This window comes from Mugil cephalus, chromosome 16 (assembly GCF_022458985.1).
Source record: "Mugil cephalus isolate CIBA_MC_2020 chromosome 16, CIBA_Mcephalus_1.1, whole genome shotgun sequence".
Taxonomy (NCBI): domain Eukaryota; kingdom Metazoa; phylum Chordata; class Actinopteri; order Mugiliformes; family Mugilidae; genus Mugil; species Mugil cephalus.
The window spans coordinates 23,688,788-23,704,468 of record NC_061785.1 but is presented as its reverse complement, the minus strand read 5'-3'; the positions used below and the strand labels follow the sequence as shown (position 1 = coordinate 23,704,468).

General features: G+C 38.6%; 1 protein-coding gene across 2 annotated transcripts in view; it reads left to right on the top strand.

The window, feature by feature from the left end:
* Positions 1-15,681, top strand: part of fmn2b (formin 2b) — a 35,303-nt gene that overhangs the window by 15,188 nt on the left and 4,434 nt on the right. For both annotated transcript variants that reach the window (XM_047609111.1, XM_047609110.1), the window contains exons 10-18: positions 1,164-1,255; positions 3,128-3,257; positions 4,371-4,517; positions 6,017-6,076; positions 6,339-6,459; positions 7,018-7,110; positions 7,366-7,417; positions 14,045-14,194; positions 14,397-14,478. In XM_047609111.1, coding sequence (XP_047465067.1) covers positions 1,164-1,255; positions 3,128-3,257; positions 4,371-4,517; positions 6,017-6,076; positions 6,339-6,459; positions 7,018-7,110; positions 7,366-7,417; positions 14,045-14,194; positions 14,397-14,478 — 927 coding nt within the window. The remainder of the gene's footprint in view (positions 1-1,163; positions 1,256-3,127; positions 3,258-4,370; positions 4,518-6,016; positions 6,077-6,338; positions 6,460-7,017; positions 7,111-7,365; positions 7,418-14,044; positions 14,195-14,396; positions 14,479-15,681) is intronic.

Genomic DNA, 15,681 nt, shown 5'->3' with positions numbered 1-15,681 from the left:
CAATGACCCATTGTCTGATTTTTGCAGTTGGCAATCCATCTAAGACTCAGGGTATTTGAATGTTTGTTTTATAGTGTTCAGGGCCAGTTTGATCCAGCATATTCCTTGAGGTTGCTGCTTGGTCACTGACTGGTTATGTTTTTCATTCTGTCTTTGCATCACTTATTAAAAGCTTCAACACAATGATAGAGAGTGCACTCCAGTAGAAAACAACCTTATCGTTTGTGCATGTGTCCTATTACAAGACAAAGTTATATTCATTGTAACAAGGCCCTTTTTAATGACTGTAAGGGATTTCCATGACAATAAACATTTTTTGTTTCTAAAATAGAGGCACATGGATGCTGCAGAGTTTTGACTGACTGAGCAGTTAATTAATTTATCTTAACTACTACAAAATTGCAATTTTTTTATAATTACAAATACACATGCAGAAGCGGATGTATTTTACAAAAGTTGATTTACTGTTAAACCAAAACTTTGAAATTGGAATTGAAATTTACATTCCATTCAGCTGTCAGAATACTACACAGAAGAAGGAGGTTTGAGAATGATCTTCATTTCCATCATCATTTTTGTCATCATTTTGACAATGTTGCTCAGGTAAAAAGATGGAAATGAAAGGACATATCTTTGTGTGGTCTATGGTGGGAGTGTGGCCAGATGCAGTAAATAGTCCTTCAAAGGTTTAATGCAACTAAAATTATTTTAGAGGATATTGTTCTATCTGACAATTAGTATGGAAGGGCATTTGTTGTTTTTTCTCAGGCCAAAGCATATTTTGTAAGAATTATTGTCTGTAACAGAATTTATGAGTCCTTCAACCTGAGCAAATCAAGTGCCCATAAAGGCCATACTTTCTCAAAGAACATCTTCTTTAAATGTTAACTAAACTAGCTTACTAGTCTTTACCCAACTTTTCTGACGTCTTCAACAAAATAGGGCTACTTTTTATATCTCTTAAAAATATAAAAACGAATAAATACAAATGAGTAATTAATAAATAAACAAAAATTAATAAATACATTAAGCTAGAGAACAGCGCGTTTTAAAATATGTTGTTGAAATATGTTGTTAAAATATGTGTGTGTGTGTGTGTGTGTGTGTGTGTGTGTGTGTGTGTGTGTGTGTGTGTGTGTGTCACCCTTGTGTATATTTACCAGAGGGCACAACAGGAGGAGATGGACAAGATAGAAAAGCACATCAAGTCCGGTAAAGACAAGGAGAACGCTAAGCCTCTTGACAAACCTGAACAGTGAGTGATTTTGTGTGCACACACAAGGTTTTATCATACATGGTTCCAGTGCAGTAGGATAATTCTGAGGGATTATTTGATATTATTTTGCTTTTTAGCACGATACCCAAATTACTGAATCATACAAAAATATGTACCTAAACAGGACAGCCTATAGGCTGGTCAGTCATAGATTGACTTGCCCAGGCAGCTCAACACAGCACACAACAGAGAAGATCTAGTTGCTTTGGCACAGATGTTTGCCAGTTTTGCGAATGAATGGTGCCTTATGAGACGTTTCACTACTTATCCAAATAGCTTCTACGGTTCTAAATGACTGGTGAGAAGTTTGTTTTTATTATAAACATCTTTGAGTGGTACCCACCTAAAGCTCATATGGATAGGATCTATTAATAACAAGATACCCACCTGTAATTGGAGATATTAATTTAGATCTTATTTTTGGCCCAAAGGAACAGTATTCTAATGTCTAGAGACTCAAGGTGCGAAAAGGGGTTAAACTTTTGGGGGAAAGGCTGTGTTGTAAATGGATGACAAATTATGCCTTAGTCCATAGGCTCACCAGTGTCACCAATGATGGCAAATCTTTATATGAAGGAGGTGAACAGAGAAGAACCATTTGTTTCAGATATTTGAACTACACTTGGGTCAGAATTAAAACACATGGGATGGAAGATTTCGTGCAATACATGCAGAGCAGCAACATCAAGTTCACTCAGGAGGACATCAGTGAAGAGAGACTGTTTGGCCTTTTCAGATTATACAGTGCATGTTGAGAAGACAAAAAGCCTTAACAACTTTGTATAAAATGGGCACACACATAAGAGTGACATAGACTAGCATCTATTATTTTATTCCCACCAGTCTGTCTGTCAGTCAGATCTATGATTAATATTAAAATGCTAAATTTTAAATGTCAAACCTTGGGGCCAACACTACTGTAGTTCATTGCAGTAAGGAATGTAATGCCTTGTACACTGCAGAAACAAAACAGCCCCTTACCAAACGCATGAGTCATCACAGGGGTCATGCCATGAGATCTTGAGTATACCTGAAGGATGGCAAACACTCTTTTGAGGACAAGAACAGATGCATTTTAGCCAGAGGAAAAAGATGGCTTGAATGAGGAGTCAGGGAGTCACTCATGTACAAATGGACAACCTCTCTCTGAAAAGGGGAGGAGGACTGAGAGATAATTAGTCCTCCATTTACTAGAGAGTGGTAACATACTGTATATCTTCTAAAAGTTATGAGCCTACAGATTAGGCTTGTGTCTTCCATTTTAGCAGCGTAATAAGAGAATGATGCAATCACAAGTATAAATGCTTAGTTGTTGCCCTTTTTTCTACAGGTTATACATATTTGTAGTACACAGTATGTAGTGTATTTTTATCAGTTACATCATCAGCGACTAGTTGGTATAAGAGTCGACTTTAAAACATCTGAATTCATGCAACCCCTGGAAGGAGGTATGTAAATCTGTTGCAGCCGAGTCTAACAGTGTCAGTCATTCAAGATCACTTTATTTATCCCCGCAGGGAAATTATTTTGTCGAGACAAGAAAAAAGACATATATGAAGATAGACATAAGAATAAAGAAAAGAAAAGAAAGAATGAGGTAGAAGTAACATTTACAAATTTACATGAAATATACAGAAAATATGTGTATATACAGTAAATAAAAATGTATGACTGGAACTGAGGTTCCTAATATAAAACTGTGCCCTAATTAATCACCAAAATCAATCAAAAATAAAATGTGGTTTATACCAGTAAGTATAGAATAAATTTATACTGGTTGGCATGGCAGTGCTGTGTAAAGTGACAAAATTGGTAAATGCTGTTGGTATTTGTGTTTCTTCTGTGTTGAAGATTTCTCTACCAGCTGTCCCTGATCCCAAACTTCTCCAGCAGAGTGTTCTGCATCCTTTTCCAGTCCACCTTCTCTGAGTGCATGTCGTCACTCATAAGGAAATTAGACACACTTCAAAGGGTATGCAAGGTGAGTTAAACTTCAGGACAAACAACCGAACCCTTCTCTTTTTTTTTCAGTAGCTCCAGAGTGCAATTGAGCTAAAACATGCACATGGGTGACATAAGGCTTATTTTGAAAAACAATTTCCAAAAACATTTGTATCATTTTATAATCACCTATACCTATGATGTTGTTGCATTCTGACAAGAACTATTGATGTTCAGACAACTCCATTTACAGCAAAGAGGGATACAGCAAAGGAGGAGGAAACAAAGATTTTGCATACTGTGCAGCTTTAAATCTGTTTTTAGTAAGCAGCATACATAAACATAACAAATTCAATTAGATGTGGCAGGTTAGGGTTAGTTTCAGCCCCTGTACAGGTAGATGAAATCCAAGCAGTTTAGTTGTGACAGAAATAAAAAGGACTACAAATAAATAAATAAATGAAGTGTAAAGCAAAGAGATCCATGACTGATAAACAGGATCAGGGCATGACAATCCTGAGATATTAAACAAGAATATTCCACCTTAACCTGAGGTAAAAGCAACAGTTGGTAATGGTGAGGTTATGAAGTAATGAGGATTGATTTTTATTTAGAATGAATCCTGCAGATTAGAGAATATGAGAACTGAGAATTGACTAACTTTCCAAATATCATGAATCACATAAGACTTAGGCAACTTTACGATCTATCCATGAGCCTCTGTTCTTAAGCCTTGGTCACAATAAGCTCTAGATCAGCAGAAGAGGGTTGTGTCTTCTAAGATGGACAGACATCCAAAATACGTTTTTGTGCAAAATAGAATCCCAAGTTAACAGTACAATAAGAAGGAAAGAAGTATAGATATTGATACATATGTGATCCAAGAGAATGATCGGTAAATTCCAGCTTCTGCCAAACTATGACATGAGAAGTACTGATCTTTTTATACATTTGTTCAAATGTTAAAAGAAATAATGATTTTAAGAGAATTGGTTTGATCCTTGACAGCCATAAATTGTCTTGGACCATATGGAAAAACATTTGGGAATTGAAGGCAGCGCAAAGTTTTTTGTTCCATTTATTTCTCCCTCACAATTTTATCTGTTTCTCTCATGCTCTTTATTACATATGTTTAATTTTATTTCTTCTGCAGATAATACAAGACAGTCAGACGCTGAAAAAGGTTCTAGGTTTGGTTCTGGCATTTGGTAACTTCATGAATGGTGGGAATCGAACCAGGGGCCAAGCTGATGGCTTCACCCTCGACATACTGCCCAAACTCAAAGATGTCAAAAGCAGCGTGAGTAAAGGAGGAACAGGCAAAAACACATGAATCGACATGACATGAATCTTTCAGTGTCAAAATGTCACAATTTTGCTCTTACAGACATACCCAGTATAGTTCTGTGCACAGATTTCTGGGCAAACACAGGGAGATATAAATTAATCTTGCCAAACAAAAACCAAAATTCTGTCGATTTCCTTAAAAAGTACTTAAAAGATCACTACATTACTATCCTCATTTTGAAAAGAGTGAGCAGTGTTGTACATTATATGTACCATTCTTCGTGTTCCTTCAATATTGCACTGAATTGAAAAAAAAAAAAAAACTAAAAGTACTTTAATGGATGATTATTACAAGATAAGTCAGTCAAATAGATTGCAACTTCACTAAGTTATGAGAACAAATAATATAGTTATAGTTATAAAAATAATCACGCTTTTGCTGTTACTATCTTATTAAAATAGTAACAGTAAAAGCCCTCAGCTTGTTTTTTCCACACTATGTTTAAGAATAGCGGGTTGTCCATGAACCGAAGGGTTTGCGGTTCAATCCCTGGAATGTGCCATTCTAACCCTAACCCTGTCGAACCAAGTGTCAAGTTTCTCCCAGTGCAACTGGCACTGTGTGAATGTGTGTGTGTTTGTGTGGGCGAATGGGTAGATGTGTCTGTGACTGTAAAAGCGCTTTGAGTACCAATAGGTAGAATGGCCTATTTAAAATTCAAAATAAAATAAAACCAAAATTATATTCCACAGTAGTCACAAATTCTCAAATAAATCTTGTGCTGTCATTTGTCATGATATTAATGTATGGTTCCCAGAGTGTCTTTTTGTTTGTCCTTGGCAATCTACGTTCATCTCTCCAGTCCAGTCATCTATCTCCTCCATCTCCCACAATGCTTAGTGTGTGTGACGTATGCTGGAGTGGGCTGGCCACTTTTTTCAGATTCTTGCAGCCCTAGGAGAAGTTTGTAACAACTTTTAGAACATGTTGGAGCACATGTGTTTATAATATCATGTAACAGCTGCTCCTATAGTTTTTTGGGCACACATATGCTCACGGATGGCATAGGCTTAACTGCTTATTTTTTTAAAAAAGGAAGGATGTTACCATGCCTCTAACCCACTGATAGCTGGAATAAGCTCCGGCTTCTCACAACCTTCTAACACAGGGTTTTCAAACATATGGCTCTACATGCTGTGCATAGCATAGTGATTATGTTCATGTAGGCCAGAGTTTATCAGTTGACTTGGTTGTTGTACCATCATACCTGCTGCCAGAGTGCTGGGAGGAAACCACAGGTTAGACCCAGAATTCACAAGAGGGATTATATATTTATAATATATAATCTTTCAATTATTCAAATCTATCCATCCATCTTGACCTACTAGCTATCATAATGCAACATAACTAAACCAAAGTGAACCCCTCCCTCTTCTATGTAAATGACTGATCGTCAGGGCATCAAACACTTTCTAAACGCCTGTAAACTTTTTTCGTCTCTCCAAATGCAGGATAGTATGAAAAGTCTTCTGTCTTACATCGTTGCATACTACCTAAGACACTTTGACGAGGTAAACTTCTTCTCACTCTTGGCCTGTTTAAATGGTATGTGTGTAATGACATGATAAATAAATTGTTAAATTGTTTAACAATGATGTAAAATACTCAATATTAAATCACAGTGTGTGTATTTGTATAACATTTTCTTTCTGAGGACTAGTTTGAGTTTAAGACCCTGTTCAAACTTGGTATTGTATTCTTCCTGAGTGATCAAAGTGTATACCAGGTGTGAGCTTTTTGGGAAGATAGACAGGTGCATGTCTTTATCACCAGGATGCTGGCAGGGAGACATCTGTGTATCCTCTCCCTGAGCCTCAGGACTTGTTCCAGGCCTCACAGATGAAGTTTGAAGATTTTCAGAAAGACCGAAACCGACTCAAAAAGGACCTGAGTGGTAACACACACACTCACGCAAAATTTAATATACATATTTTGGAGCAGCGCTCCCCCCACAACCCCACCGATAATAAGCAGTTACAAGCAATAATACTGAGAAATGACAGTCGCAACAACGAGAGATGAACAACCAATTAAAAACTGTCACATTACTTCAGCGATATAGAAATACATACTGTATATTGCATGTATGCACATGAACACATTGCTACTTAAAAGTCTTCGCACACCTGAAAATTTACTATATTTCTGTATCAAAGCGATTCAAAACTCCTCACTTCCACATCTGGATAAAATCTACTCGAGCTGTCTCTTCACACAAAGATACGCAGGGATCAGCAGCCTTCGTAAAATGTCATGTCAGAGGGTCAAAGGGTTCTTTTATACATTTCAATTGAAATGTGTCCTTGACTGTAACCACATAGTGAAGACAGTTTGTTGCCCAAAACGTTTAGGTTGGTGCTCCTACTTCTATTGCCTAAAATGTGTCATTAATTTTTATTTTATTTTTTTACATTTTCTTGTCCCCGTATTGTTTTCTCGATTATTATATCAGCATGTACATCAGAAGTGGAAAAGGTGTGCAAAGTGTCCGATGAGGATAACCTACAGCCATTCAAAGACAAGATGGAGGACTTTCTCGCACAAGGTAACTAATGAAAACAATGTTTATCGTGAGTGCTTTATGCAGATTTCTTAATTAACAATTATATACTTAACTTTGAGACTGAGCTTCCTATATTTTCAATTTATTAATTAATAATCTAATTAATGATTGTCAGTTATTGCTGATGGCCCGTATTTGCTCCTACAAATAAATACATGACTGTTCTTGACAAGCCTTGAGTACTTTCTCATGATTCCTCCTTTGTTGTGACCTTTTGTATTATTGCTTTATTCTTAGCTAAAAATGAACTGGAAATCCTGGATGCTCAGCTCAGCAGCACTCACAAGCTGTAAGTCATTTTTTTTTTTTCTCCAGTTTTATGATATATATAAAAAGGGTGGTATCTGTGTTATCCTCAAGCTCAGGTCCTCTACCAGAGGCCTGGGAGTTTGAGGGTCCTGTGCAGTATCTTAGCTGTTCCTAGGACTGTGCTCTTCTGGACTTAGGTTTCAGGTGTTGTTTCTGGGATCTGTTGTGCCACTCTCTACAGTTTGGGGGTCACTGTCCAAGTGCTCCTACTACCACAGGGATCACACTCACCTTAACCTTCCACATCCGTTCCAACTGCTGTTTCAACCCTTGGTACTTCTCAGCCTTTTCGTGTTCCTTCTTTCTGATGTTGGCGTCAGATAGATGTGGTATGTGATGGACTGTCTCAGGGGGCGTCTTTGCACAGTCTGCACCTTGGGTCTGATCTATTCTGGTAGATCTTGTACTCTGGGCCAGCGTTTTCCAGCCATTGGTAGACTTTCTCTCTATCAGCCACATCTTAAATAAATTTTATGGTGGTACTGCCATGTAGGGGCTTGTCCATCCACACAGTAAAATCAGCATACGGGTCAAATACGTATAATGATTTTAAAAGTGAAAAAAATATCTAAATCAGCTGCTATTATTAATAATAAAAGAATAACAGTACAACATCAAATCAATGTCTAAAAACCTGCAGCTACTGAATTGATTAACATGTCCAGTCTTTCTAACAGAGGACATGTCCTGGGTAACAGAATACCTTTGTTATCCAGGAAGGACAAAACAACTGTTTTTCCTTTATAATCAGGCATTAACTAGGTCTACTGTGTAAAACATTAGCACAATCTTCAACACATCAATGTCATATTTCACATGAAATAGGTCATTTTAAAATTTAAATAAATTATAAATGTGTTATTAGCGTTATCCAGAAAGACATATCATGGTGGTACATCACGTACCACTGAGCGAAAAGGTCAAAATATCCACATTTTAAGAGAGATTTACTGACATTGTTATCTCTTTTGGGGGTCCTTCAGAATCTGTTGGCTGATACAACACCCTGTAACATGGCTGTCCAAATCCAATTATGGTCATATAGCCACTTTATGTGTGATACACAGGAAGGACATTTGAGAATCCAAAAATGGGGACAAAAGTATTTCTTGAATAAAAATGTAAATGAGCTTAGTGTTGTTACTATATTTGTAGGTGTTATTACAAACACCAACACAATTATGCCCCAATGTATCATTAATGCCTTTATTAAGATTTTTGACATTTTTAGCATAATTTTGTACTTAGATCTTTAGCTCGGACGTTATCCAGGAAAGACACTTTTGCACTTTTGAGCTAAATAGGTCCTTAAATTTTTATTTCTTAGAGTAAATACTCATATGAGTATGAGTAAGTGGGGAGAATTGAGTAACAAATTGTACTTTTTAAAATTTTTATTTATTTTTACTATTATAAATATGCCTCGGACACCAGAATTGTGTCTCGTCTTTGACCCATACCCAAATTAACACTGTAAGAGTTGATCTTAATATTTTTAAATTGTCTATATGGGGCCACACCTCAGAGTGTTAATTTAACACTTTTTCGAGAGTTGGTACCTTTACACTAAGGTAGTTTAAATTTGTCTCTTCTTATAGTTGAATTTAACACTGCCTAACACCAACACTTTTATGTAGTGTTAGCAATTAACTCTCTCAGAGGACTATTTCTTAATTACACAAGTGTTACCCCCATAAAAAAAATATATGAAAATAAAGAGAGAAAATAAACTTTACTAAAAGAATGTTTGGCAGTTCAAAAACATTTATTTTCAAACTTGCACCACAAATATTAGAACATGCAACAGTAAGGCACAATGTAGCGTTAGCACCACTTTAGCATGCTAGCTAGCAACTCCGAACCATTAGCATCACCTTATCACTTTTTATATCCATGGTTACAAAGTGCATGACTCGTATCAGCTAAAACGTCAAGCCACGTCTACTGCTGTTACTCACTTTCTATGTTACAGTGAGGCCAGGCATGCATGCTAACCTCTAGCTCATTAAGCAGGTGTTCGGGTGGTTAGTAACAGCACGACGAGTAAAGTTTCCGTAGCTCACCGCTGCAAAATGACTTCAGGTGCCCGAAGAGTAATGGTATTCAGATATTTAAACATTTACACCTAGAGGTTTGATTCAGTGACACTTCCATTTTAACCCTCGGTTTTGACAATAACTATTTATCACTGAGAGTTAATTATAATGAATTAACTCTACCCAGAGTATAATTAACTCTACTGATGTGTGTCTAGTTTAACACCAAGAATTCAACTCTTCTCAATTTGCTGTGCAAGTTGTTTGCTTCTCTTCCTGCATGTTCATCAGGTTTTTGTTGTCTGCGACATTCTCTTAGCAGTTCATCAGTTTCTTGATGGACTTGATGTTTGCTAGTCCTCCCTCCCTCTTTCTGGTTAGCGAAGAGCCCCAGGGTGTTGGGGTGAAACCTTCTGTGCATGGTGAGGAGCTTTCTTGTCTTGATATCTGTGGCTTCTATCTCCTTCTTTGGCCAGCTTATGGTCCCAGTGGGGATCTGATGACTGGTAGTGTGTACACGTTATGGCTCGTATTTTGTTCTTACCATTCCACTCACTTTTCAGGAATTGTCTTACTCTCTGGAGATATGTGGTTGTGGTTGACTTCCTTGTGGCCTGCTCATGGTTTCCATTAGCCTGATGGATAGTAAGGTATTTGTAGCTCACTTGGATGTCACTATGTTGCCCTCTGGTAGGTCGATCCCTTCAGTTCTGATCATCTTGCCTCTCTTGGTCACCATCTGGCCACATTTGTCTAATCCGAATGACATCTCTACGTTGTTTCTGTAGATCCTCATGGTCAATTTCTCGCTCATTCTTGGCATACAGCCCGATGTCATCCATGTACAGGTGCTGGCCAGTAAATTAGAATATCATCAAAAAGTTGAATTATTTCAGTAATTCCATTCAAAAGGTGAAACTTGTATACTGTATACTTTCCTTCCACACATAGTGATATATTTCAAGTGTTTATTCATTTTCATTTTTATTATTACAACTGACAGCTAATGAAAACACCAAATTCAGTATCTCAGAAAATTAGAATATTCTGAAAAGGCCAATGAAAAAAATGTTTTTTTTAGAAATGTTGGCCAACTGAAAAGAATGAACATGAAAAGCATGCGCATGTATAGCACTCAATACTTAGTCGGGGGTCCTTTTGCCTCAATCACTGCATTAATGCGGCGTGGCATGGACTCGATCAGTCTGTGGCACTGCTCAGGTGTTATGAGAGCCCAGGTTGCTCTGATAGTCGTCTTCAGCTCCTCTGCATTGTTGGGTCTAGCGCATTGCATCTTCCGCTTCACAATACCCCATAGATTTTCTATGGGGTTAAGGTCAGGCGAGTTTGCTGGCCAATCAAGGACAGGGATACCATGGTCCTTGAACCAGGTACTGGTGGTTTTGGCACTGTGTGCAGGTGCCAAGTCCTGTTGAAAAGTGAAATCTGCATCTCCATAAAGTTGGTCAGCAGCAGGAAGCATGAAGTGCTCTAAAACTTCCTGGTAGACAGCTGCATCGACCTTGGACCTCAGGAAACAGAGTGGGCCAACACCGGCAGATGACATGGCACCCCACACCATCACTGACGGTGGAAACTTTACACTGGACCTCATGCAACGTGGATTCTGTGCTTCTCCGCTCTTCCTCCAGACTCTGGGTCCTTGATTTCCAAAGGAAATGCAAAATTTGCTTTCATCAGAAAACATAACTTTGGACCACTCAGCAGCAGTCCAGTCCTTGGCCCAGGCGAGACGCTTCTTACGCTGTTTCTTGTTCAAGAGTGGCTTGACACACGGAATGCGACAGCTGAATCCCATGTCTTTCATGCGTCTCTTCGTGGTGGTTCTTGAAGCGCTGACTCCAGCTGCAGTCCACTCTTTGTGGATCTCCCCCACATTTTTGAATGGGTTTGTCGTCACAATTCTCTGCAGGGTGCGGTTATCCCTAGAGCTTGTACACTTTTTTCTACCACATTTTTTCCGTCCCTTCGCCTGTCTGTTAATGTGCTTGGACACAGAGCTCTGCGAACAGCCAGCTTCTTTAGCAATCAACTTTTGTGTCTTGCCCTCCTTGTACAAGGTGTCAATGGTCGTCTTTTGGACAACTGTTAAGTCAGAAGTCTTCCCCATGATTGTGGAGCCTTCAGAACAAGACTGAGGAACCTTTTAAAGGCCTTTGCAGGCGTTTTGAGTTAATCAGCTGATTAGTGTGGCACCAGGTGTCTTCTATATTGAGCCTTTTCAGAATATTCTAATTTTCTGAGATACTGAATTTGGTGTTTTCATTAGCTGTCAGTTGTAATAATAAAAATGAAAATGAATAAACACTTGAAATATATCACTATGTGTGGAAGGAAAGTATACAGTATACAAGTTTCACCTTTTGAATGGAATTACTGAAATAATTCAACTTTTTGATGATATTCTAATTTACTGGCCAGCACCTGTAGGTGGCTGATTGTTTCCACTCAATGGTCAGAGAGCTGTCTGCATTTTCCTACCTTTTGCCACATCTTATGTCTGTGAGATGGGCTTCTCAGCTGTTGCTTCACTGAAAACAGAAACCCAGATCCCAGCTCAAAACTGAGCATGATTTAAGTATGGCATGGTCAAGCTTGTTACCTTGTTTTGAAAAGATATGCAGTGGAAAACAGGCTCATTGCAGCCACAAATGCTTTATTGTTTTGTGCTGCTTTATTGCAAATGACTAAAACAGTGTTTCATTATTTTCTGTACTTTTGACTACTGTACTTTTTACTTTTGTTTTTTGGTGCAAGTGATGGAAAACACTTTTATTTTACACTTTGTGTTATGAGGTGCTGTTGATTTTTTATTTATTATGAAGTATAACATTACTCTGTGTTAGTTCAGTAAATTTAAATTTGCATAATTTGTCAGGACTTTTGTAGGCGACTGTGTCAGGTGGGGCTTGAAAATTCCCCCTTGTTCAAAGTGGAGAATGACTAAAAAAGTTTGAGAAGCACTGATGTATCCCCTCTCTCCGGGATTGCTTGTATAGTAGCGTTCCAACAGTTCCATGTTTGTCCAGTGACATTTAGCTCCTTAGCACCTGGTGCCCTGGTTCCCTAGTACATCATTTGTTGGACATCAGCTACACAGTTAGCCCTGGATCCCTAGTTCCCTGACGCAGACCTTGTTAACCCTGGCGACGTCCGAGCAGGTTTGACTTGCTCTCATGTTCCTCAGATAGGCATTGATAGCATTAAGGATCTTGTTCAAGGGTCATCACTGGATGGTTATTGTTTTTGCCCTGACTGGCCTCCCAGCCTCTCGAGTGGCAGTTCATGTTACTGACCAGTGTACAACACCGTATTGTACTGTGCAGGAACTCGACTGGTAGGTTGTTCTAAAAATCTCGGAGAACTAACCACAGATCTTCTGTGGATGTAGGCTTCCTCAAATCCTTCTGTTTCTTCATGTAATCCTAGACACACACCATGATGTTGAGCCTCTGTGGGGGGCCATGCCTTCACTTCCAGGACTTCTTCTTGTCCTTTATGCTGAGGATAGTTCTTAATGAGCTTGGCTGTAAGCTACCTAGGCCAATCACTACGTCTATGATATAGTATAGTATATAATATAGTAAAAGCCTTGCAATAAATTCCACTTTAGTAAAAGTTCAGAGCCAAAATTCCACTTTGGTAAAAGCTTAGTGTCAAATCTGCTGCAAATTAATTTAGTGATTTGTATGTATAAGTAACATTTTGCTCTTTCGTTTTCAGAATTAAGCTATGGGATAAATTAATGGATTATCTTCAAACTTCAAACTTTATTTATTAGAGCACTTTTCATACTAAAGCGCAACTCAAAGTGCTTTACATAAAAAAATAATAAAATAAAAAAAAAAAACATTACAACAAGACACACAAACACATAAACAATCACACATACACGTGGACACATGCATACACATACGCACGCATACAGCATATGCACAGGCACACACGTCCACACTCACACCAGTATACACACTAAGAGTTGTCAGCAATACATGGCAGGACACCGAGGCTTGAGGCAAGGAAGATGCTACCTCAAAAATCAGGCCCAGATTTTTTACAGATTGTGAAATCTTAAAATCCTGTAGTTTTGGAAAAAGTTTCTCTCTTTGGCGTTCAAGACCAATGACTAAAACCTCTGTTTTGTCCTGGTTGAGCTGTAGGAAGTCCTCTGCCACCCATGACTTAATATCTAAAATACAGTTTAAAAGGGCATCAACACGCCCTGTGTCATCAGGAGACACAGCGATATATAGCTGTGTATCGTCAACATAACTTTGAAAGTTTATGCCCTGATGTCCCCTGATGATGTCCCCCAGGGGAAGCATATATAAGTTAAAGAGGGTTGGACCTAGAATTGACCCATGGGGAACCCCACACTCAATCCCATGGGTTCCTGAGGAACAGATATCTTATCTTAATCATAAAAAAATATTTTGTTCAGGGTATCTAAACTAAGTTTGTTGTTTGCATAACCCATGATACATTAGAATGTGGTCATTTCAAATAATAGTGGAATAGTTGCAGGCTTGTAAGCAATTATTTCCCATTAGGTTCCTGGAGCTCACAGTGTTGTTCTCAGTGAAGGCCAGGATGGGGGAGAAGGAGGTTTCACCCAACACATTCTTCTCTGTCTGGCACGAGTTTTCCTCTGACTTCAAGGAACATTGGAAGAAAGAGAACAAAGCCATCCTTAAGGAGAGGTAAAGTCAGGCATCCACTTTCCTTTGTTCAACCAAAATATTCATAAACTTACAATACCCTACATGCAAAGATGACAGATTTTCTTCCAAGACATTAACCTTGGCTGAAAAATTGATTGTGTAGTTAATTTGCATTTTGTTATGTACACATTAAGTGATATAAGACAATGTTACTCACACATTAACTTTGTGTGTTCTGTAGGTTGAAAGCAGCGGAAGAGTCTTTTCGACAGGCAAAAGAGAAGGCTTCCTACAGTGTCAAACCCAAACATGCTTCTGGCATTGTAAGTTGACCTTCGACTTTCAGGTTTCTAAAATTAGAGTAGAAATGAGAGTTAAAGATTATTTTGTTTATAATCGGCTCCACACCATGGAAAACTACTCAGTTGCAGTAACTAGTCGGGCCCCTAATCGGGTAGTTGCTGTGGACTGACCTAGTGTAGTTCCTGTTAGCTGGTCCCTGGCAGCTCTCAAGCAGCAGGGATACCAGGATGGTTGAATGATGGTATGAAGGAAGCACAGTACTTCACACTGACCCATGGTTCACCACCAACTCAGTCATGTTTTATATCAACTACATCAACCATAGTTTAATGGGCCACGGTAGGCAACACTAAATTATATGTGAAACTGCTGTCTCAAGATAAGTATACATGGGGAACATACATACATACATACATATGGGAAGACTGTAATTAAAGTCTGCAGCAATGACACCCAGTTATGCCAATCAAAGGTCACTTAAGTTAATCTGGAATTGATCTGTGATGTGATGACATGTTTAGCCATATGTCATTATTCCATCACTGTTTGGGTGATGTCCAGCAAATGATGTGGCATAGACAAATGGAAAACCTTCTGGGGTTTTGCCTGGTCTGATTAGAAGAGATGGCATCCCATTCCACTCTACGGGTATCTACAACCTATATCTACAAATCTGGACAATTTTCTGGACGTTCATTTTCTGTAAAATATTCAGAGGGTTGCAGGGTGCCTGGAGCCCATCCCAGGTGTCATTGGCAAGATGTGGGGTACACCTGGGACAGTTCTCCAGTCTATCAAAGAGCTAATACAGAGAGACAAAACAGACAACCATGCACACTCACATGCATACCTACAGTCACTTTAGAATCACCAATTAACCTAACAAGCATGTCTTTGGACAGTGAGAGTACATGGAGAGAACCCACAGACTGAAAAGCCCCAGTCAGGGGCTGACAAAAAAGTTGCTTCTCTTACATTCTTCTCTTGAACTGCCTCACCCAAAGCTCCCCAAATCCCATAGAGCAGAGGTGTCAAACTCTTTTTAGTTAGGCCACATACAGCCCAATTTGATCTCAAGCATGCCAGACAATTAAGAGAACATTTCCATTTTCCACTCTTTTATGCAGTTTTGACACTGCATATTCATGCTGTGAGCCAGATTTGACCCTCTGGTGGGCCACTTTTGGTCCATGGGCTGTATGTTTGAAACCTGAGCCATAAAG